The following is a 24385-nucleotide window of genomic DNA, read 5'->3' on the forward strand; positions in this document are numbered from 1 at the left end:
TGGCGTCACGTCCTGTAGAGCACGAGCTCGGTCCCGCGTGTGTGTGAGGGGACCGCGGGTGAGATTCATCTGTGACTGTAAAGCACTGGAAACAGCACAGAAGTCGTTTAGCCTATTTTGAAATAAATCATTGAAGCAACATATAATGTTTGTTAATGATTTATAAATGAAAGTTATTATAAAGTGCTACCATGTAAACAGCTGCCACTCTGATGACGTACACGTACAGTAAAAGAACCAAAAAATAAAAAAAAACAACAACAAAAAAACACAGTATGAACACAAACACATGGCGGGGGGAAGGGGAAGCACCCTAAGATGAGTGAACACTCTTTTAATCCATATCATTAACTTATTCATTTCTAAATGAGCAACTATAAATAAGTTTTAAACTAAGTGGCATGTTTAACAGTGAGAAATACTAAGCGTATAAGCAGTAGTGTTTACACATGTGTGTTTATACAGCGGCGGCAGCAAGCACTCTAGCGTATGTTACCGTCTGAGGACACACAGACAAGTTACGGGCATGAGAACAGATCTAAATGAAATAAACATTCACGTTTGTATATTTACTGGGGTTTGGCATATTTAGCTGCGTGACCTTCACTTTTTATTTCTAAGCTGGATGTTTTCATGAGCTGTGCTGAGCATGCGGTTGATTTCAGCTGCACACAGTGTGAGAGAAACGCTCTTTTATCGCTCCTGATGGCTTTACTATACAAATAAGAGTATAAAGTTATGTCAGTGACAGTTATCAAATGACTTAAATTACTCAGGCAGCAAACAAGACTCAGCAACGAGTGTGTGCAAGTGTCAGTCCTCCTAATGGGAAACAGGTGTGCGAGTAATCAGTTCCAGGGCAGAGGGTTATGGGAAATGGAGTCCGGGGTGAATCGTTGCTGGAGACCTCTGGTGGTGAGTGGGAGGAACAGCAGGGACCAGATACTTGACATTATGCTAAACTCTCATGAGAGTTATGACAGAAATACTTTCATAATTTAAAAAAATGTGTTGTTATTGCACATGGAGATTTTCCTGAGGTATTTTCAGGCTGTCATGGCAGATAATGGAGTTAATAAACGGCAGCATCAGTCATAAACTCTGGGGCCTGTTTGCTTTGACAGAGATGCAGTGAAATCACACCATGACCAGACAGATATTAATACACTTCTATCCTTCAACTCTTTATGAACGTCATGTCAAAATCATTTCAAACAGATGAAGAGTTCTGCAAACAGCATGACAAATAATTTCATACTACAGCATTTCTAAAACACACACACACACACACACACACACACACAGATAAATAAATAAATAATAACAATAATAGTAATAATACTAAATAAAAATAAAATGTGATGATGCATATTTACTGTAATGCATTTTTTTATCGTCTTGTTTTCATTAACAGTTTTTTTTTTTTATTATTTATTGTTTGATCGGTTTTTACGATTACTAGTTAGGGAAGAGACCAGACATTATACACAAAAATTCATAAAACAACACCACAAAAAAAAAAAAAAAAATAATCACATCAACAATATAAAAAATATATAAATAAATAGTTTGGTCCTTCAGTTTTCTGTTGTAAATCTCTCTGCATTACAGATTCAGCCAACATGGCAAAAACCTCAAAGCCTGTAACCAGCAGGGTCCAGGTGGACCAAAGCCTGATCAGGTCACCTCAAAATCAGCTTTTATAAAAAACCCAAAGCTAAGGTCGCTGCAAGAACACTTCACTGAAACACAGCTCCACGAAGACCCTTCCAGTTCAGAGCCGGACTGCACTCTACAGCACTCACAAACGGCCCCTTTGGATCTTTGTCATGTATATCTTTATTTACGCCCTTAAAATATGTCTTTGTACTAATGTGTAATATAAAGATTAAATATACATGTGACTGACAAACACACTCAGTGCTGCTCTGTGTGGGATCTGTACATTCAGATGTCCATTATATAAACTGCATGGGTTCATCGGGGGGGTTCGTGATTGTTTTTTTTTTTTTTGGGAGACAGGATAAGTTTTTCTAGGGCCCAATGATTTTTGTGATTCTGTGGAAAAAAGTGAACGGAATCAAAGAATCCAGTCATATTAACAGAATTTACTGTATGATGCGGAATGTCACGCGATTTGCAAGATTTTAGATTAATAAATTAAAATTAGGTTGATACACTAAAATCAAAACACGAAATGGACTAGTGTCTGTGGATATTAAGCTGCAAAATACTATTTAAATATGAATCAGTCATGTTCTGTGTGTGAATGAATGGTGCGTTTACTGCACACATGTATTTTCAGCCTCTGCCGCCTCAGTATATGAGCACATGAACATCATCTCTAGAACTGCTCTGAGAGTCACTTCATGAGCATTTTACCGTTTCATTTGAGAAAAATGATCATCATATCATATACACACAAACTTAAAGGTCTTCACTGCAACCCGTCAAAATAAAAGTTTTGTTTAACTTGAAGAAACTGTGACATAAATATATTACTTAATGTAATTATAGTACTACTACTACTAATAAAATTATTATTAAAACATTATTTTAAGGAATATTTACCAGAATTTATTTAGCAGAATAATGTAAATACGCAACACAGTATTTCTGAAAAAAAAAGGAAATAAAATAATAATAAATGATTTTGTATAAAATCAATTAATTAGAGATGCTTTTTATTATTTAAATTTAATGAAAATTTAATGAACCATTAATGGAAAACAGAATGTGGTAAAAAATACAACTGAATTTAAATATATATATATATATAAACTTTCATTTTTTTGTTAAACTTTTAATAAATTGCTGTTAAATATTTCATGATTTCAGTTAATTAGACATGCTTTGTGATTAATACAATTTAATTTAACCATTAAAACAGAGTCTATAAAAATTAAAGAAGAAAAAAAATTGAATTTGAGAAAAATAAAATAAACCTAATTTTGTAGGGCCCTATTTTTTTTTTTTATATATATAAACCTTCATGACCATAGGGTTAAGAGCAATATATAGTATATACTGTTTCATATTTTGCATAAATAAAAGTCTATAAAGAACTTATATGTTAGTCTTATACATTTTCACATGTTAGAAGTAAGTCAGAAGCACATACAGGACAATAACTGAAAATGAAATCCCCTATACTGTATATTCTGTTTCTAAATATGGGTTATTTTAGACAAATAAAAAATAGCCAATATAAGTTGTCCCTGCGTATATGTAATTTTTAGATACATAACCCAGACTCACTCACATGTGTGTTTCCTTTATATTTGGCACACACCTATGGAACCATAAAGTATATTCTGAATATGTACCTTTTTTGTCTTTGTATCAATTCTCTTCATAGTATCATAAAAAATGCGTTTATATGTAATATTAGCTTATACTGTAAACATATTTATGCTGTTTTCATAAGCTTTCACTGGTGAGCAAATGCAGCACAGCTCCGACTCGCTCCTCACATACTGTAAGATCTGGTTCAGCGTCCACGCAGACAAGAGGAGAGATACACACACGGAAACACCTCAGCGCTGTTATTAGAGGAGCGCTGCTCAAAACTACAGACATCACAGGAGAGTTTACACATCAATCAGCTTTTGTTTTGCAAGAGACTGTAATCTCTGAAATAATTATGAACCCGTTTCTCCTCTTTAACTCTTAACTTTTTCACATGCTCTCAACGTGCTCATTAAACTTACTCAGTTTAATTTCATATTAAAAATAAACAACACAACCCAACAGTGTTCGCATATTCAGAAGTTAAATGTCACACAGCACACCGTTGTTTCTGCACAGGGCAGAGCTTCCTTGCTAAGGCTCTATATGTGAAATATTTCAGCGCTTCACTGCATTTCCTGTGGTGTGATTGGCTGTCAGAAGCAAATGTCACACTGATTCATAGAAGGAAGACACAGTGACCAGGAAGCAGGATCAACATGACAATGAGCTGTGAGCAAGTTCATTAAGCACAGCACACTCTCTCTCTCTGCTCACCTTCACCTGCGCTCGTGTGTCTCAGCCTTCAGTGTCCAACTACAGCCCCTTCACTCTTTAATGATCAGCAAATGAATGCAGCGCTGCATCTGTTTCATCACTTAACACTCAGGAGCAGACCAGATCAACACACTTACAGTAGAGAAGATGAGAGGATGGATGGATACATTTACAGTCGAACAAGAAATCTATGAACTCTGATTAAATTCTGAGCTTGTTTTAATGTACAGTATGCTTCTGTGTTTTGATCAGTCAGCCATCTGTATGTGTTTTATCGGCCAGGGGCACGGAGACGTTTGTCACGTCTTCCTCTTTGTTCACCTCATATGCTCTTTTTCATTTTAACGGCTCCTGCGTTTGATTTGTCCTCTTCTCTCTCTATATCTCCCAGAGACGCGTCACTCTTTCTGAGTTATAGTGGCTCGTGCTGTTCAATCCCTCGACTGTCCTTCCGAGGAGCATCACCTCCTCTTTGTGTTCACTTCCTCTCTGTTGTGGGTGTCAAAGTTAAACAGCTGCACTAATAAGCGTGTGGTTTTGCACAGGCAAACAGTGCTCACATCACCTTCAGAAAACCTAAAGCTCACTTCTTCATTTGCCGTCTTGGCTTTGCTTTCAAGTTGAATCCCTGAGCTCCAGTCTGGTTAAACCTTGAGAAACCACAAGCTCCATTTCAAGTCAAGTCAAAATTCTTTGTATAACACATTTCATATTATTTTAAAGCCGCTTTACAGAAAATCATGATGTTAATGATTATAGTATCAAAATATTTCCATGCCTTACAGTCATATTTAGCAGATTGGAGCTGGATGTTTATATAGCGTAGGTTACATTTAGCAAAAGAGTCAAGAAATTGAATGAAGTCTTAGGATCCCACATTTAATGAGGTCTTTAACTACTGTGTATCTGCATGCATTTATTGCATTCGTGTTGTATTGCGAAACACTTTAGGTGAGGTGAGATACGGGTAAGATTAGAGACAGGTTTGATGGTATGGTTAATGGATAAACAGGTAAAATTACTAGTTAAAACATCAATGTTTAATATGATATGATACAACATCACTATTGCAAGTATTCATACTTACCTCCGCACATCAGATCAGACAGATGGAGCCTGAAACACACAGCAACCGTGGACGTCTAATGTTTATCCAACAAACTGTAATAAATGAAACTGACATCATTTTTCTGATTTTTATTACAGAGAGATGAGTGCTGCTTTGATTATCAGGATTTTTTTCTTTACTGTAGATTATTCATCAGTCTTGAAATCTGGCTGTAATGAGATTCCCTGCGTGTCTATGTAACCACACTTTAACTTGATGCAATTATTTATTCATTCAATCATAAGTGTTGGATCACATCACGACTGTGGACACAGGTTTAACCGATGGTCCAGTGGCTGAATCATGACCACCGTGACTGGATTTAAGTGAAAAATAATTACGAAGGCATAAATTCATTTGTTATTTCAGAATACCCTATAACACAAACATATGGTTTCGATTAAAATTCATATCTGAAAACAGCAATGAAATTAAGTACTAGGGAAGGCCAGATGGTCTTTAAGTTACCTTCGTGAATATGCAGGACACTGTGTGTATAACATATTTAGTATGAGATGTAAATATTGGCAGGATTAAGTGGTATGTTTTCCTGTAAGAAACATGACTGGAATCCACCCTGACGTCATCACCTGAGTCTAAACTACATCTCCAGATATCGTCCATATAAATCACATCTACCTAAAAACAATCTGTATATTATTTAGTAAAATAACTGTTAAACTCTTTGCATTTTAACAGCTGCCCAGTGCTCACTCAAACACCTGTGCTTGTGTGAGCGCATCTGACCTTTGGTGGTTAACACCTATTACAAAATGAATCATGTAAAAATAGCTCTAAAATGAGGCTTTGGTCTGTTCTGTAGCTGCGCCTCAAGCGATGACACCAATTAAGCTCACACTTAAGAGAAGATTACGATCAGCTCCCGTTAAACATGATAAAACCAAAGCCGGCTGGATAGTGGTCAAGGGCCGGTAAACCACGGAGTAGACACTGAAGACATAAAGGTACGATTTTGTAGCTGCGCAGAGATCAAATGTCAAAATGTTTGAGATCAATCAAATCAAAGAACGTGGGAGTGACTTTAGATCAAGCGTGAATCTAGTGGATTATTCCAGCAGCAAGATCTGAGGTGAAGTGTGCCAGGTTCAGATGTAAGCAGTTAACCATGCTAGATTTGTTTTACAATACAAATGAGATTTTTTTTTTTTTTTTTTTTTTTTTTTAATAATCAAGATTTGTTTGTCAATGAACTTCAGAGTGTGTAATGGACTGAAGTGTGTCACGAAAAGGATGTTAATGTAGCCCTAAATATCTTTATAACAAATAAGATAATTGATAAATATGCCCCACTTAGAAAAAGATCAGTCAAAGCTAAAAACGCACCTTGGTTTTGATGAACTGAGGTCATTAATGCTTCAAAGAGATAAAGCAAAGCAGGCAGCACAGAATTAAGAAGTGACTGTAATAAAAAAATCCTATCATAAATTAAGAGATAGGATTACAAAATTAAATTTGATTAAAAAGAGGGAATATTATGAGCAAATAATAAGATGTGCAGCTGGTGAGAGCAAGAAAATATGGAAAACACTAAACAAAATAATATGTAGGAAGACAAAAAATGTTCATGTATGGCAATGATCAGACTGTTGATCAAACTATAGTAGAACAGAGCTCTCCAGATGATAAATCTTGTGGAGTTGATCGTTTAGATGGTAAATTCCTAAAAATGCTGGCTATTCAGCTTTCTCAAAACAATCTGTCATATTTTTAATAGATGTTTGATTAGTGGTAAATATCCAAATCTTTGGAAAAGAATCTAAATTTTTTCCATTACTTAAAAAGGGAAAAAACTGACTTTTTAGGTTCTAATTGTAGACCAATTATTATACGTCTGTTTTGAGTAAGCTTTTGGAGAAGATTACTTTCAAGCAAATTGTACAGTATTTTAGTATAAATGAATAACTTAGTAACACACCGCATGCTTACAGACCAGGACACTCCACAAGTACTGCTCTTATACACATGACAGATGAATGTTAGCATGTCAAGATGAGAAGAAACTTAACTTAGAGACTGTTTTATAATGGATCTTTTTCAGACACTAAAAATAATTATTGTGGTGTTGTACAAGGTAGTAGCTTAGGACCATTATTGTTTTTATTATTATAAATGATTTACCATATGTTGTTGATAATGATAATGTAGTTATGTAAGCAGATGATTCGCCAATGTTTTCTGCAGCAGATACATCAGCTGAGCTTCAGAAAAACTTAAGTGATGAGCTGCAAATAATTACTAAGTGGGTTTGAATTAATAGATTCATTTTAAATATATAAAAAAACAAAAATGTATCATTTTAGTCATAATAATAATATCACTAAGGCGGTTGAGTTTAATTTATTTATTGATGGAATGCCAGTGGAACAAATAACAAATGTTAAGTTGTTGGCTGTGAAACTTGACAATCCGCTGTCCTGGTCCGAACACAGATCATATAGTAAGCATTATGGGAAAAGGTATAGCTGTGGCTAGGAAATGTTCTGCATTTATTCCATCTTTAGGTTTAAAAGAGGTGGTTGCAGTCATTTGTTTTATCGCATCTTGAGTACTTCCCAATGATATGGTCAAGTGCATCTGAGAAATACCTAAAAAAAAAAAAAAAAAAACTTCAGACGGCTCAGAAAACAGCAGCCAGGCTAGTGCTTCATTATGCATTTCAGGCCAATGTTATTGATACGCACAGAAAAATGATCTTGGCTATTAGTGAAGAATAAATTACATTTACGACTTTTGGTATATTTTTATAAGGTGATCAAGTATCATACACCATGTTTTTTTCTTTGAAAAGCTTGTATATGTGGGTTTTAGGCTAAACTCTCTTTACCATGTCCACAAACAAATTTGATATAAAAGACTGTTTTATCGTGGCTCTGTTCCTTGGAATATACAGTAGTTCCCATAAATATACAAAAGAGTAATTGCAGATATGTGTTTCGAAGAACATGTGAGGACATGCTTATACACTGTATGTAGATGTATGTGTTATGTGCTGCTACTGCTGAGGTGTATAGGTATAGATTTTTGATGTGATTGGTGTAGTTTTATTTTTGTTATGCTTTTTGCTATTTTGTACAGATTTGTATACTCACTTTGTATTCCACTTTGTGGAAGCTAATGGGGATCCAAATAAACAATAAGTGTGACAGGTGATAGTAATGAATGAATGACCCGTGTGACGTGGCTCATGAGTGAGCGGGAAAGCAAGCCGTAATGATCACACACAGAGGCAGAGCTTCGGTGCAGTTTCGGTGATCACTAAACGTTTCTGAGCTCACGGGCAGTCTGTGCCTCGGTCAAACACATGCTGCCAGCGCTGGTTTTGTTTTACATAAGAATTCCCACTATAATCAACAGGGGAAGTGGCCTATTGGTTAGAGAGTTTGACTCCTAACCCTAAGGTTGTGGGTTCGAGTCTCCTTGAGCAAGGCACCGAACCCCCAACTGCTCCCCGGGCGCCGCAGCATAAATGATACACACTGCTCCGGGTGTGTGTTCACGATGTGTGTGTGTTCACTGCTGTGTGTGTGTGCACTCTGGATGGGTTAAATGCAGAGCATGAATTCTGAGTATGGGTCACCACAATTGACTGTATGTCACGTCACACTTTAGCTTTCAGAAGTGCAGAGGTCTCGTGCCCAAACACATTCGTTGCTTTCTTATCAGATGACCTCATGATCTCACTGTTTCTAAAAACATCTCAACACACAGGAGACGAGCACAGATTCACCTCGCTCTGTTAAATGAGGAGCATCTTCTGAGCTCTGAACCAGTGTAGCGGCTGCTTCAAAAGTGTTATTTCCCATTAAAAAGCCACAAGCTCGGTGTAATAAACATGTATACTAGTCTTTGACCTGCTTCTCCTTGTCTTTAGAGTTTAAAGTCCTCTTCCCTACTTGAAATGGTCCTTTTGTTTGCAAGCTGAGTCTTGAAGAGCAAGGCTTTATACAGTACATATGGCTTTGGAGGACCAAAAACCATTCTCTGAAAACATTGATTATGCATGATACTCATCTCTGAAACGTATTGAAAGCTACAGTGTAACTTGGGTGGATTAATATGCTAAAGTAAGTCAAAGCTCTCTCACATGAAGCACGGCTGGAAAGCAAACAGCAGCAGTGTTTGGAACAAGAACGAACATACAGAAGTGGAGATTGTGAATGGATAGAAGAGACCCCTTGAAATATTAAACCATCCTCAGACGGGCCAGTCTGACAAACACTACGAATTACAATAATAAGAATTAATGAACTGTTATTTGGACAGAGAAATATAAGAAATAAATCACAACCAAAACTTAAAAATAAAAACCATCCTTTGTACCTATTATAGCACACTATTGCATGTATTATGTGTGCTCATCAGATTGTTCCATTAGCTTAGTAGCATCAAAGTATATTTGTGGTTGTTAATGGAGAACGTTTCAAATCAGGCTCCATTTTGGTTAACATAATAGACGGCGAAGCAGCTCAGTAGTCTTTACGGCAGTGACAGGGTTCAAATGAACCGGCCTGCGGTGCGCTGCAGTCGATGCACATCAAATGGCCAGCGGTTGTGTCCCGCATACAGCCGTAACCCTCACTGCATTTCCATATTGATTAGTCCTTGATAAGACAGCATCCCGGGAGACTGTTTCACCCCAGGCGTCCTCGTCCAGCTGGCCTCCATTTACACCTGTCTCAAAATACATGTCCACTACAAGCCATCCATTCACACTTTAGGAGAATTATAAACAAGCTATCAGACGTAAGTCAGCAGTGAAATTGCATATCAGCACAAAGCGTTCGGCGGGCTGCTGTTCTGATATTGACTTTTTGTACCCCTTCAGCTTTCATAGCTGGAATTGCTGTACTGCTTCATAATAGAGCAAGCGACCGCGCTGTAAGCAGGTCATGCAGTTATTACTGCAGCAGACGCAGGGCCTCGCGATGGATTTCACATTAGGAGCCCAAAATCACAGAGCCATTTCAGAGCAAAGCAGTGAATGAGGAATACAACTGAAAAAGGAACGGTTCAGCCAAAAATAAACATTCTGTCATTAATTATTTTTAATGAATCCACATGCATTTTTACCACAAAATCTTCATGCAGTTGATTTTCATGCAAAAATGTGTTGATGCATAACATTAAACATTAGGGACACTCGCTCTAAAGGCTAGTGTCTTGTTTGGATTCCTTATCATGTGACGTGGCCTTTCGCGACCCATCCGAGGTGTCTGTGATGCCGTGAGTAATATCTTGATCTTGAGTTAGTGTTTTGTTGAAAAGTTCACTAATGCCCTCTTGCTGTGCACGCATGATATCTGCTCTTTTCTGACCGGCCCCGTTCTCAGAGCCTGTTTTTCACAATCCTCGGCCTTCATCCATATGCAAAACACTTAGGATTCAGTACAAAGCTTCACTCAGGGCGCTTACCCGTGATGCGCTTTGCAATATAACAGGAAATTAGTGTGACAAGCAAGGCGTATCCTGGTCCCAATTACACCTTGTGCCGCACTCAATAAGCGATAAATTAATCATTCAAGACAAGCGCATTATCTGCGAAACGACTCGGGGCGACATATGGCTGCCTGTTTACGTAACGTGTAACCTGTGAGATCCACGCGGTTTCTGCTTCAGACGCGTGGCATGAAGGCAGCAGAGCAAACTAATCCACTGCACTCCTGCTTATGCAGTCTGTGATTCCAAGCCCTTCAGAATCAACCCTCTCTTCCAGTCCAGCCATGTGTGATATCGCTTTCTCCCTCCATCTTTCCCGCAGCTTCCAGTGCAGTGCCACAGAATTCATCAGGCCGAGCGTATATAACAAAAATCCATGCCGTAAATGTGCGATTGTGACAGAGCTTGACATAAATTGGCGCTGGCAGGTTTTGAATGTGAAAGATATTTATGTGATGGGAGGCGGGTGCAGTGATGAGTCAGTGTCCGCGCGCACAAACATCCTCTGTAATTGCTCATAAATTACAGCGTTCGGTGCTGATAGGTGGCCGTGACTTTGATGGGTTTCATCTTTCTATCAGTGTGAAATATTGGAGCGCGGTGAGCGTGCGGCGAGTGTGGTGTAAGAAAGGGAGATGGCTTTGTTGCTCTTTGCTGATGGCTGTGCAGGGGCTTTGCTTACGTTTCAGAGGTGGTTTCTCTCTGATGATTGCTTTATAAAAGTGTCTTAGATTAAGCCAATGATTATTTGACCATTATATATTATTTAATAGTGAATTGAACAAACCCATAACCATAATTATGAAGTCTGGCACATAACTTGTGCTGCCTGATGATTGAGCGATACATGAATGATTCTTCACATCATGTGCTAGTACATTTTTTAATAACCGGATGTATGATTTTGACCTGCTGTATGAAAATATTCAAAAAGGGAGCATGTCTAGAGATCTGGGGAACCTTTAACTTTGAGAAGGCATCCGTTGGCATTGAGCGTATGTTTCAGACTCCAGATATCTAACCTTTTTCTGAATTAAGCACTCCATATTAAAGAATCAGAGTGTTAATAATGGATGCGTCTTCTCTCTCCGCAGTGGACGGCTGTATTGACTGGTCGGTGGACCTGAAGACGTACCGTGTGCTGGCCGGAGAGCCGCTGAGAGTGAAGTGCGCTCTCTTCTACAGCTACATACGCACCAACTATAGTGTGGCCCAGAATGCCAAGCTGCGGCTCATCTGGTACAGGAACAAGGGCGACTCCGAGGAGCCCATCATCTTCTCCACCGGGTCACCGGCTGAGTAAGGAGGGAGACTCCATTTGGTTCCGCTCGGCAGAGATGGAGGACAATGGATTTTGACACTTGTGTGCTCAGGTGGGTCATTAGCGATTCAAACTCAAATCAAGTGTGCAGTGAGAAAAACAGCCCAAAGATATCTGCAATCTAACACTGCTGATGTGACCCACTATTACCTTGTTTACTTAGTAGGGCATGATGTGGCAAGATGAGCCCAACATGAGACTCTGTCAGTCGCAGCAGTTTTGAGGTTAATTGATCTGATTGTTTGTCTCTGGAAAATAGTGTCTATGACATTAGATTATGTTCATTATTAAAGTTATTTTGTGTCTATTTATTAATGAGGCATTTGTTGATTAATGTTAATGCTTTTAGATTTGAGGATTTTGGTTTTATTTTGAAGTAAAAAGCTCAAATTAGGCCCTTGGGGTAAAATGGGCCACTACTGTTATTTTTTTTTTTTTTAATTGAATACTTATTCTAATTAATGGGGTTATTATTTAATATTTCCATGAATTAGATGTACATTTAAGAGACAGTCGCTTTCATTACAGCCCGTTGGCTAATAGAGCAAAATCATTTATTACATTTTTCAAATTTAAATTCATATTGTATTTATCATGACATACCTTCAATTAAAATATAGTCAATTAAATATGTAAATATTCAGCTGCCTGTAAGTCATAGAATAAATTTAGCTTTCTCTTTTACTGGGATTCTGCTGTGTCTGTCGTCGATTATTCAGTTATTCAACTCATTTGTCAAAACACAATTTTAAGTAGAAAAGTTGATTTAGGGGGTATTTTAGTAGTGGTTTCTATTTCTTTCTGTTTCTTTCAAGATCTTTTTGTGACACAACTAGCAGCAGAAACAGTGCACTGTACTGTAAATTTAGGCCAACTGGACAAAGCCCATTGATATAAAGCTTTATTTAATCTCCATACAAATACATAACATATATACACCCATTCGTGTAAGCCAGGCCCCAACCACAACTAGTAATAATCCTGTAGAAATCCAAAGAAGAAGAAGAAGAAAAACAATGATTATTGACCTATGGCCTACAGCTCACTCCCCGCATTGATTTTTGTTTACATTTCTTAAAATGAAAAGATTTCTCAAAGAAAAGTTTGCAAAACTGAGTTACGCAAATAAGATGACGTGATATGAATTACCTGTGCGTGTGTGTGTGTGTGTGTGTGTGTGAGCTTATCAGGTAATATGAATGTCATGATAGCAGGTCACAGGCAGTTTTTTCTCTACGTTCTACACACACCGTTGAGTCAAATGAGTCATCCAGGTTCAGTCCTGTGTGTGTATTACAGAGTCCTGGGCCTGTTGAAGTAGAAAAAAGCAATTTACACTGGCTTTACTAGGATCGCTGACTAGAGGAGAGCTCAATGTATTGAAGAGTGCAGTTGCATTATTTTTCAGCTGTCAAAGAAAATCATGTTCAATCATGTGTTTACTCAGGGAACTGTGTCTATATACAGTAGCTTAAACGGTTCTGACTGTATTGTGAGCGTGACAGCGTATTCAGCATAAGCTTGAGTTTCTTCGGGCCAGTGCTGCTGACGTCACTGCATGAACCGCTGTCATGAACGTCTCCTCACAGCTGCGCTCAGGCACCGAATGCAGCCGCGTCGTGGGTGAAGCTGCTCTGATGTCTTCATGTGCTTCTGTGAAGTTAATACAATTTGGTTTCAATTTAAATCTAGCTCTGGGGTTTAATCTGAATCCAGTTTCAGATGATAATGCAATTTAAACTGAGATTTTACTTCTGTTTTTAATTTATACGTTATTTGATTATATGAGGTATTCCTATACTTTTCAATTATTTGTTGATTAGGGAGCCGATGTCATGCTTGCCCGGTCGTGCATCTGATGGACACAAAATCGTTTGCAGGGTTTACTAATACCATTACGTTTGTCTGCTCCGTTTGCTCATAACAACACTTTCTTCAGGCTGGAATAAATTAAACCACGTCTGATATCTGAACGGATCTGAAAACACTAGGCGTCTGGCTACTGTCACGAAACCAGTCAGTTCTCACCATGGAATACATTTCCCATAAGCCCCATACCTGGAAATAATTACACGCACACCTGTTCTACATCAGGAACACTATAAAGGTTGCTCTCTTACACACTCACTGCGAAGTATTGTTTGCTACCGCTACAAATCCACTGTTTCTTTGTATTCTTGTTCAGTCTATTCCTGTGTTTTGAATCTTGGCTCTTTCATGATGTTTAGCTGCCTGCCCGACCCACTGCCTGTGTTTGGATTACTCTTTTGTCTTGCCCTCCTGTTACTGTTCGCTGGTGATTGACCCTTGCCTGTGTTTGACTACGCTAATACAAAAAGCTGCATTTGGATCCAATCCTGCCTTCACTCCTCCCTGGTAACAGCTACAGAGAAAATGCCTCAAGGTTACGTATGTAACCCTAGTTCCCTGAGGGAACGGGATGCTGTGTCGAACGCTTTGGGAATGCCTTCAGCATGACCATGCTCTGAATCATGTGTGTAATCAGACCAATGGATGGATGCAACGTCACAGACGGGGGGACGTAGTGACCAAGAAGCTATTAAAGCACATATGGTGGAGAGAGTGGCAGCTCCTGGTAGAATGAAGGAAGTGCTCACAGGGATGCCGGAAGTATGGCAGGATACGCAGCATCTCGTTTCCCTAAGGGACAGACTATATATATATATATATATATATATATATATATATATATATATAAGATATATATTCATATATAATAATATAATATATATATATTATATAAATAGTATAATAAAATAAAATAAATAAAATAATAAATAAATAGACTATATATTTGACAGACTATTTAAGAAGGGAGTCGACTTGGGTAAACTCTGTGGTATGGTATTGTTAGACCTCCAGAAAGCATTTGACACTGTTAACCATCATATCTTGCTGATTAAACTAAAAGCACTAGGTTTTAACAGTATGGCATGTGAATGGATTCGATCACACTTGAATGAAAGGTATCAAAGAGTGGATATTAACGGCACTGTGTCTGAGGCAAGAGAAATAACGTGTGGGGTGCCACAGGGTAGTGTCCTGGGTCCATTGTTGTTTCTCTTTGTATATAAATGATATAAAATCTGTTTGTAATTGTAATCTTTTTCTCTACGCGGATGATTCAGCATTGGTGTTTTCCCATAAGGACATAAAAGTTATTGAGAACCATTTAAGTGATGAGTTAGAGAACATAAGTGAATGGCTGATAGAAAATAAATTGTCTTTGCATCTGAGGAAAACTGAATCTATTCTATTTGGTTCAAAAATAAGGTTGAGTAGGACTCCATAGCTCAAAATTTATTTGGGTGGTATCCAGATTGAAGTTAAAAACTGTGTTAAATATTTGGGTTGTGATTTGGAGTGGAGAAAGTATGGGTCAAAGGGTTATCAAAAAAGTGAACCAAAGAATCAAATTTCTGGCACATAAGGCTCAGTTTCTAAATAAATAAACTTTAAAAATGTTGGCAAATGCTTTAATTCAGCCACACTTTGATTATGTCTGTACTACATGGTATAGTAGCACACCCAAGAGGATAAAAGTTTAACTTCAAACGGCACAGAATAAATTAGTCAGGTTGATTTTAAACCTCAACAATAGATATCATATCGGCCCTTCAGAACTTAAAAAATTAAAATGGCTGACAGTCGAAAATAGGGTGAGACAGTTGAAACTGAGATTAACAAGAAATATTTTGCATAAGAATGAGCCAAGGTATTTTAAAGACTATTTTAAGCTTATTAGAAATTCTAATAGCTACTCAACTAGAGGCAGGGCCACTGACATAGTTGCTTGTAGATTTAAGAGCTGTTCTGGGAAAAACGCCTTTTTGTACACGGCTGTAATGGAATGGAACAAACTCCCAGCTGAGATTAAATTAAGCCAGTCAGATCACTGTTTTAATCGAGCATGTGGTGAATGGTTGCTAAATGTTAATTAGATTTAATCTTTTATAGTAGTTGTAATGAATATTTATTATTGCAGTGTATGTATTTGTGTGTATTTTATTTGGATGAGGTTGAGTGCACAAGGTATCATTTAGCGATCAGTGGCTTGCCTGTACATCTTTATCAGTCTACAACGAGGACCACAATGGAAATAAGTAACTTTCTTGTGTTATCCTCGACAGTTCTGATTAATGTATAATTGTCACTGTGATGGCATCTTGTTATGCATTTATTTCTGTTACTGTCTAATAAATTCAATTAAATTCAATTCAAATACTAGGGTTACATACGTAAACTTGAGGCATGCCCCGTCAGGAACTTGAGCTGCATCGAACGCTTTGGGAACGAGGATGCCCACGCCGCCAGACTTTCAAGTCCCTGTGTAGTGTGTATGAACTTAGCACAACTACAGCAAGAGGACAGAGGAACCAGGAGCAGTACAAATATCGAGGTTGTAGAACCTGATCAACGTGAGCGGCGTAGACCAACCTGCAGCATTACATATATCCGGCATAGGCATAGCCACACCTGACAGGAGGACTCGTAAGACATAGCAATGGCATCAACGATCCACCGACTGAGCGTCTGCTTAGTAGCAGGCAGACGCCTTTTGGAAGAACTATAACAGACAAATAACTGGTCAGACTTCCTCAACATGGCAGCTCTGTGGACATATGTGTCCAGTGCTCGCAATTGAAGCTACATGCAATTTAGCTTCTGCTGGTCAGGCTTCCGAAAGGGAGGAGGACAGAAAGCCTGAAGTACAATGGGTCATGTTACTGAGGAGGACACTTTTGGGACTTACCCTGACCTAGGGTACAGAAAAGCTTTGGCCAAGCCGGGCGCAAAGTCTAGGAAGGAGGGGGCCACCGACAAGGCTGCAAATCTCAGACTCTTTTCAGAGAAGTGATGGCTAATAAGAAGACTGTCTTAAGTGTCAGAACTTGATCTGAAACCTCCTCTATTGGTTCAAACGGAGGTTTACAGAGAGCCTCCAGGACCACGGCCAGGTCCCATGGTGGAACACGAGGTCGTACAGAAGGCTTCAGCCTCAGAGCATCACGGAGGAAACATGTGTCACCAGCAGTGTTGGGCAGTGACGCATTATTTAGTAACGCCTTACTGTTATTTGATTCCTTTTTAAGTAACAGAGTAATTTAAGGCGTTATAATTTTCAAAATAGTAATTAGAGTATAGTTACAAGCCGAGGTCTCTATACGTTACTGCCGGGTTACTAGAGATTGTAAAGAGGATGTAGCACACGCACTGGCATGTAAAGTGCCAGTGCTTTAGAGACCTGCTCCCACAAGACCCAACGCAACAGAGTGCAGCGTGGGAGAAAACTTGAGAGTGCAGAGACTCGTGTGTGTGCGGGATGGCAGGAGAATAAAATGATTCACGGGACTTCCACAAAATAGAAATATCTAAATGTAAAATATGATATTTGTCTATTGTACAAAAGCAACATGAACTAATATAACATATAAAAGATTAACAGGTGCAAGTGTATGCAGAGTTTCTATTTAGGCTATAACACGTGTTTGCAGCGTTAAGCAATGCAGTGCTGAAATTTGCGTGCTCACGAATCCTCTCATTATAACACACGAATTGTAAGACATTATGAAAGATTCATTATGCATATATTAATTGTGTTATAAAAGAGATTTGTGAGATTGCAATGAACTGAGATCTTTTAGAGATTATAAATGCAGCGCTCTTTGCTAGCATTCTGCCAAACCATGCACACAGCAGCCGCTGGCTTTAGTTAAAAATAACTGTTCTGTGAATGTTGATGCTTTAATAAATATTTATCGGCAGCATGTATGCTGGGATTTCCTAAGAGAAAAAAAGTAATGTAACTAGTAATGTAACTAATTACTAATTATTTTTGAAATAGAGTAATCAGAACAGTAACGTGATTACTTTTAAAAGGAGTAATCAGTATTCAGTAATTTGATTACATTTTAGTAACTTGCCCAACACTGGTAACCAGGGGGTGTCTTCCCACAGACTGACCACCAAGAGGGGCGTGGTAAGCATTTATAGCCGCCACGTACAACTTCAGGGTGGAGTGGGTCAACCCTGCAGATATTCGAGCCTGCAAGAACTCAAGCACTGAACCGACCGGGCAGTTAACTGGGTCAAGCTGGCGATCTCTACACCAAGAAATGAAAAGCTTCCACTTCAGGGCATGCAGTTTCCTCATGGAGGGAGCTCTGGCCTCGGTTGAGAGACCAGGACCTAAAACAAGAAAAACCTCATCAACCAAAAAACAAAAATTCAAACAAACATTGTATGCGCTCCAAAAAGATAACCAGTCCGTTCTCAGGTGCGTAAATCAAGAAAAACGTCATCAACCAAAAAAACAAAAATGTCCACAAACTGGAAGACACACAATTATACCAAAACAAATCACAAAAATGACTTTAATTTAACATCTATAAATGTGACAAAAGTGCAAAAAAGAGTCTTAAAAACAGACCAAAGTGCAGACGTTTCAGCTCATGCTTTCTTCAACTAAAACTAAAACTATTAAAAAGTAAAGAAAAAGTAAACACATCCAAAATAAATTGCAATTGAAGTACTTAACTGAAATTAACTAAAAGCTAAAGTCAAGAGAAAAGATCTCAAAACATTTCCAAAGCTTAAACTGAAACTAAAATTAAAACTAAAATTATATCAAATACAAGCCAATTAAAATATATAAGGGTCAAAGACGAAAAGGGGTTTTCAAGCATCAAACAATAAAAGCTTAATACAGCTTCTTGTAAATTTAGTTTTCCCCTCCAAAGATTAACATGGGGGCCGCTTTATGTCAGAGCAAACAATAATGATTATCATACACCAAACACATCTTTTTGAGGCATATGTAGAGCAGGCATCATTAGATGATTTTTTTTAATAATGTAAAAGAGAAAGCAAAGGTAGGTTAGTTGATCAATACATGAGCTTTCTTCTTTTATACACTTTTTTTTCTTTAAAATTTAAAAAATAGCAGTTTCCAAGTTTACAATAATATATCCGGACATGCTGAATGATTGCCTGGAACATTATTTCACCGACATTTTTGATATGGTTATCCTCACTACAAAAATATGCTAAAATGATTAAAGTCGACACTTGAGGTGCATAAGCACTTTTAACCAATTTAAATCAGTTGTGGTTGTCTCTGCCTTTGACCCATACATAAATACAATAATATTAAGATAAATAACCACAAAAAAATCTATTAGGGACATCCACGTGTTTCCAGGACTTCTGAAAGATGAACTGCATGGATAAGGATTTGTGTAAATGGATTTTTAGTATAAATACAGTTTATTTTCAAAACCTGCGCATAATCTCCCCATGTCTCAGCAGTTGAGCACCATCGTCACTTGTGTATCTGGTGTGCGGATTTCATCTGACAGGTCTGTCTAGAAGATTAGGAAGACACACACATCTAAACAGCACCAAACCTCACGAGCTTCATTAGAGCCAACTGATTTGTCATAACAAAGACAGGTCAGTAGAGAGTTCCAGAGCCCTCAGGCGTAACAACTATCCAGCACAGCTGTCCGAGCACATCTAAGTATAAATGTCACCTGATGTGCACAGAAATAGCAGATCTCCGACAAATCCACATCACAGACACCTGATCCAGAAGAGAGTCACCCCCAAAGCTGCAGAGGCCTACTCACACACCCCCATATGACACATCTGCGTGTAAACACAGGCTGCTGGGGAATCCTAAACACGCGCGATTAAATAACAGCCGTGCGTCGAGGTAACAAGCACGCGCTCTCCGTGTTACGTTCAAAGTAAATGCATAAATCACACCACGACCCCATACTACGGAACCCAGTGTTATGAGCAGAAACAGCGGCTATCGCCAGCGTTAGCGCGAGCGCTGCTGGGTCCACACGCACAACCTGAGATTGAGGAAGAAGCCCGTGCCTGAGCTGCGGGTCTCGGGGCGGCTCGGGTATGCGCTGTGCTGGGCTCGGTGGTCAACCGTGCATCAACCCACTGGGGGTCCGAGAGCGAAGCTGTCAGGACGCTTTGATTCCCCTCTCTCTCTCCTCTACAACCTCTGCCATTTGCCTCTCGCGGACATGCACAACTGACGTTCAGATGGAGGGTGGCGCCGATGGCGCTTCGCGGGTGCATGCAGAGCTATTACAACCTTAAAATCTACGCGAGACGATTAATATCGGTTCATTTGAGAACCTACATAAATGTTATGTATGAATGGGTTATGGTGTGCTTTAAATTAGTGATCGTAATGCATGGCTGTTTTAATCGGACCCCCCCTTCCGCTGGTGGTATGAGCGAGAAGTACGGCAGCTGTTTGCGGACATTAGTCGTGACGGAAGAGGTGTGAGAGATGAGATGGCGTTGTGGACGAACAAATTTAATGATTCCTTTTAACGATCCTTAATGGTTGCGTTAGCGATCATAATAAGTACTTTGGTTTAGAAAGATGAAAAAAAGTTCGAAAATACTCATTGAGTAAAAGTGCTCAGTGAGTGCAAGTTACACCACCAACCCCAGAAACAACCAGAGTCACGTGTCTGATTTGAGCAGCGCTTGAGTATTTTAATATTTACACTAAACCAGGCTCAGAGATGCACTAGTCAGAGAGACACGGCAGTGGAAAAACTAGAAAGCTGATTTGTGAGGAGAGCAGTCACGCTTATTTTCTAAAACCATCATAAAGGTGGCAGAAAAGAATCATATTTCTTCTATGATTTTGTGTGGCCTTCTAAACCTTAAGAGTTCTGTGGTGTGTGTGTGAAACTGTTGTTTAAACGTGATGTTTTGTAGAACATAAAGACACAAATACAGGTTTTTAAATATTATTGCGATCTATTACAAGTTCAGTAAAAATAAAATGTTAACCACTATTAATTCAATTTTATCTAGAACAATAATTGAAGAATTCTTTTGACTGGCTTTTGCACCTTCGGTTCTTAAACCACTTACAACTTTGCTGTTTTATTAGGTTAGGTACATATTTTGTAAATATATTTTAAAGGACCATTCACCGATAAATTAACAATACTAACGTAATTCATAAATAACATTGATATTTCTTGAAATTGTATCTTCTGGTACCACAAGGAGGAAGTGTAATATCTTTAGAGAAACTAAACTTTTTTCAGGATCACAGACTCTCAAAAATCAATGACGATAACAATCTCTTTCCCACAAGAGCAGTGCACAGGCTAAAAACACACTTCTCCTCACTTTATTTACATTTTTCCATATAAACCAAATACAGCATACAATTGCAAAACACACACACTACCGTTCAAAAGTTTGGGATCAGACTTGTAATGTTTTTTTTTAAAGAAGTCTCTTCTGCTCATCAAAGCTGCATTTATTATCAGACTCCAGTATAAAAGTGTCAACATGATTCCTTCAGAAATCATTCTAATAGCTGATTTATTATTAGAATTATCAATTGTTGGCAACAGCCAAATATTTTTTGGAGGCTGTGATACTTTTTTTTCGGGATTCTTTGATGAATAAAAATTTAAAAAGAACAGCATTATTTAAAATTGAAATCTTTTTTTAACAATATACACTACCATTCAAAAGTTTTGGGGGTCAGTAAATTTTTATTCTTTTTTCTTTTTTTTGAAAGAAATTTAAAACTTTCATTCAGCAAGGATGTTTTAATTGTTAAGAGTGATCATAAAAGATTTATATTGTTAGAAAAGATTCTAACTGGAAAATTCTGGAAATTCAGCTTTGCATCACAGATATAAATTATATTTTAAAGGATATTTAAATAGAAACCATTATTTTATATTCTAATAACATTTTGCAAGATTACAGTTTTATTTCTGTATTTTTGATCAAATAAATGCAGCCTTGATGAGCAGAAGAGACTTCTTTAAAAAACCATTACAAGTCCTTACTGACCCCAAACTTTAAAACGGTAGTGTATATACATGACCTCATGCGTGCCATGCAATAGCAACAGAACAAAGTGAATACCGAAGAAAGAAAAAGAGCTTAGAAAGCGTTTCACATGACGTAAGAATAAAAAGGGAGGAGAACTTTAACTATAGAGGTTCCTATGATATACATCAGAATAAAACAACCACGCATAAAAAGAATGGGGAAAAGGAAACATAAAACACACACAAAACACACACCACACACACACACAACCACACACACACACACACACACACACACACACACACACACACCACACACACACGGGGAGGAACTGGACCAAGGTTTTTCATTTGTACAATGCATATATCTCATATTTCTACTCCTCTTACTTGATATTCTGTATGTTTACACAGAGGCCCTGCTCTTAAGAACACAGTGAGCATCCCAGTGCACCAGAACACCAATGTCTCATAGACTATTGCAGTAGAAGCTATTAATTTCCTCAGAAGGTGAGTCCTGTGTCCCAAATTCATATTTAGGCACATACACAAACATATGAATGTCGTTCCATGAGACACAACAACACATCAAACCAAGCTAAATCAGACAAATGTTTTTGTGTTTTTCATAAACATTACAAACGTTGTCACAATACTTTATCATCATTTCGAACGATAGTTTTATCATAGATAGTTTGGATTGAAAATTAGCCGTAATATCTTTATTTACGTTTGATTTTTTTGTTATAATGTGAAATATACGGAGCCCCGCACATGACATGCAAGAAAAAATAAATAAATTGTGCGCACGATTTACTACTTCGTTCCCTCAATGTACTAAAACGTGCACATGATTACTATTTCGTTCACTCGATTTATAAATTGTGCGCACGATTTATTTATTTTTTCTTGCATGTCATGTGCAGTTAACCGTAGTAATAACATTTAGGCCTAAACTTTTTTTTTTTTTTATGTTTGTGTCCAAGTACTTTTTAGACCTCCTTTATGTTTGTCGCAAGATTAAAACATAAACGTATTCTAATCTTTCTTTTATTTTAAAAAAAAAAAAAAAAAAAATTAACAGTTTTTGCGATTGACTTTTATTTTAAAAAGGTCAAGCTCGCCTTCAGTCATTTCCGGGTTGTCAGTCGTGTGGCACGTGCGTGATAATGGTGTGATGAGACACAGGAAAGGTGAGGCTTCTTCTGCATTTACTGCACATCTGTGTCTCAGCTGATGTGTATTTTTCTCTTTCATCAGTCTGAGTTACAGCTCATGCGTCTTTCTCTGTGTGTAGTAACCAGAGCAGGTCTGTTCAGTCTCCAGCGGTGTTTTCATACAGATACATAGTACAATACAGTAACTGCACATATTAGATAAAGATTGTTTAGAGTATTTCCATATCTTTGAACATGTGCAATGGTATTATTTTAAGTATTTTGCAATGCCACGTGATAATGGCAGTCATTTAATGTCATAGTGTTGTACCTGTTATACCATCTCTGCACCAGAGTACGACCCATGTATTATTCCCTCTAGATCTGCATTAAGTCATGGATCTGAGCATGAAGTCACCCAGTGAGCCGAAGAGCGTGGGCGTGTTTCCACCGGCTGCCCATAGCTCTGAAGCGCAGGAGTCTGATTTAGGAGAGGATCTGCTCCCGTCAGGGTGCTTCCTATGATCCGGGTGAGAATCCAGGGTTTATATTTTCTACTGCGTTCATGCATTAGAGTTTAACACTGTACCTGATTTCAGTCGGATAGCCTGGAGCTGTCAGATATACTAAAACCTGTGTATATTCTCCTTTCAAACGTCCCTCACAGACGAGCACTCCAAAGAGTCTTTCTCTGCCAGAGCCAATCCGTTCCAGTGCTCCCAGTGTGGGAAGGGGTTTTCCCGCATTCAGCATCTGTCCGAACACGTGCGGATTCACACGGTTGAGAGAGGCCTTCGAGTGCCGGTGTGTGGAAAGACTTTCACCCGGGAGAGAGACCTCAAGACTCATCAGATCGTCCACATGGATGCGAAGGCCTTTCACTGCGCGATCTGTGTTAAAAACTTCTCCCTGTTATCCTCCTTGAGAAGACATCTTGCGTGCATTTCATCAAGGTAGACTGAACTGTTAACCTGCCACGAATTAAACTGCCTAACGGACAGTAAGACACTGCAGTAGGTTTACCGTTGTCAGGCCCAAAATGAAATGCACTGCCAAAACCTTTTCATTGTAGTACATGCGACTCCAACAAAAAAAAAAAAACAAAAAACAAAAAATGAGGTTATAAAAACACCCGAAAACTACTGATAAACATCGATTACAAACTTTATGTCCAAATATAAAAATCAAAACGCAGCAATAAGTGCTTGAAGAAGAGCACACCCCAAAAATGCAAATTTGCTAAAGATATATTTGGATGAGTTTGATTCTTTATTGGAACAGAAAGCAGATTTGGAGATCCTCTGCAGTGAATGGGTGCCGTCAGAATGAGAGTCCAAACAGCTGATAAAAACATCACAATAATCTGTATAATACACATACTATAAATGAAGTTAATAATACATAAAGCACAAGTGCATCGATTAACGAAGTGTGTTTGTAATAAACAAATCCATTATTTAGATATTTTTAACTTAAA

The 24385-nt window shown here is 38.2% G+C and overlaps 1 protein-coding gene across 1 annotated transcript in view; it reads left to right on the forward strand.

Annotated features, from left to right (window-relative positions):
- LOC122147388 (X-linked interleukin-1 receptor accessory protein-like 2) overlaps window positions 1-11885 on the forward strand; it is a 137077-nt gene extending 125192 nt beyond the window's left edge. The window contains exon 3 of the mRNA XM_042769675.1: window positions 11665-11885. Within this exon, the coding sequence (XP_042625609.1) occupies window positions 11665-11873 (209 nt within the window). The 3' untranslated portion in view covers window positions 11874-11885. The remainder of the gene's footprint in view (window positions 1-11664) is intronic.
- The last annotated feature ends 12500 nt before the right edge of the window (window positions 11886-24385 follow it).

The sequence above is a fragment of the Cyprinus carpio genome, chromosome A14 (assembly GCF_018340385.1).
Source record: "Cyprinus carpio isolate SPL01 chromosome A14, ASM1834038v1, whole genome shotgun sequence".
Taxonomy (NCBI): Eukaryota; Metazoa; Chordata; class Actinopteri; order Cypriniformes; family Cyprinidae; genus Cyprinus; species Cyprinus carpio.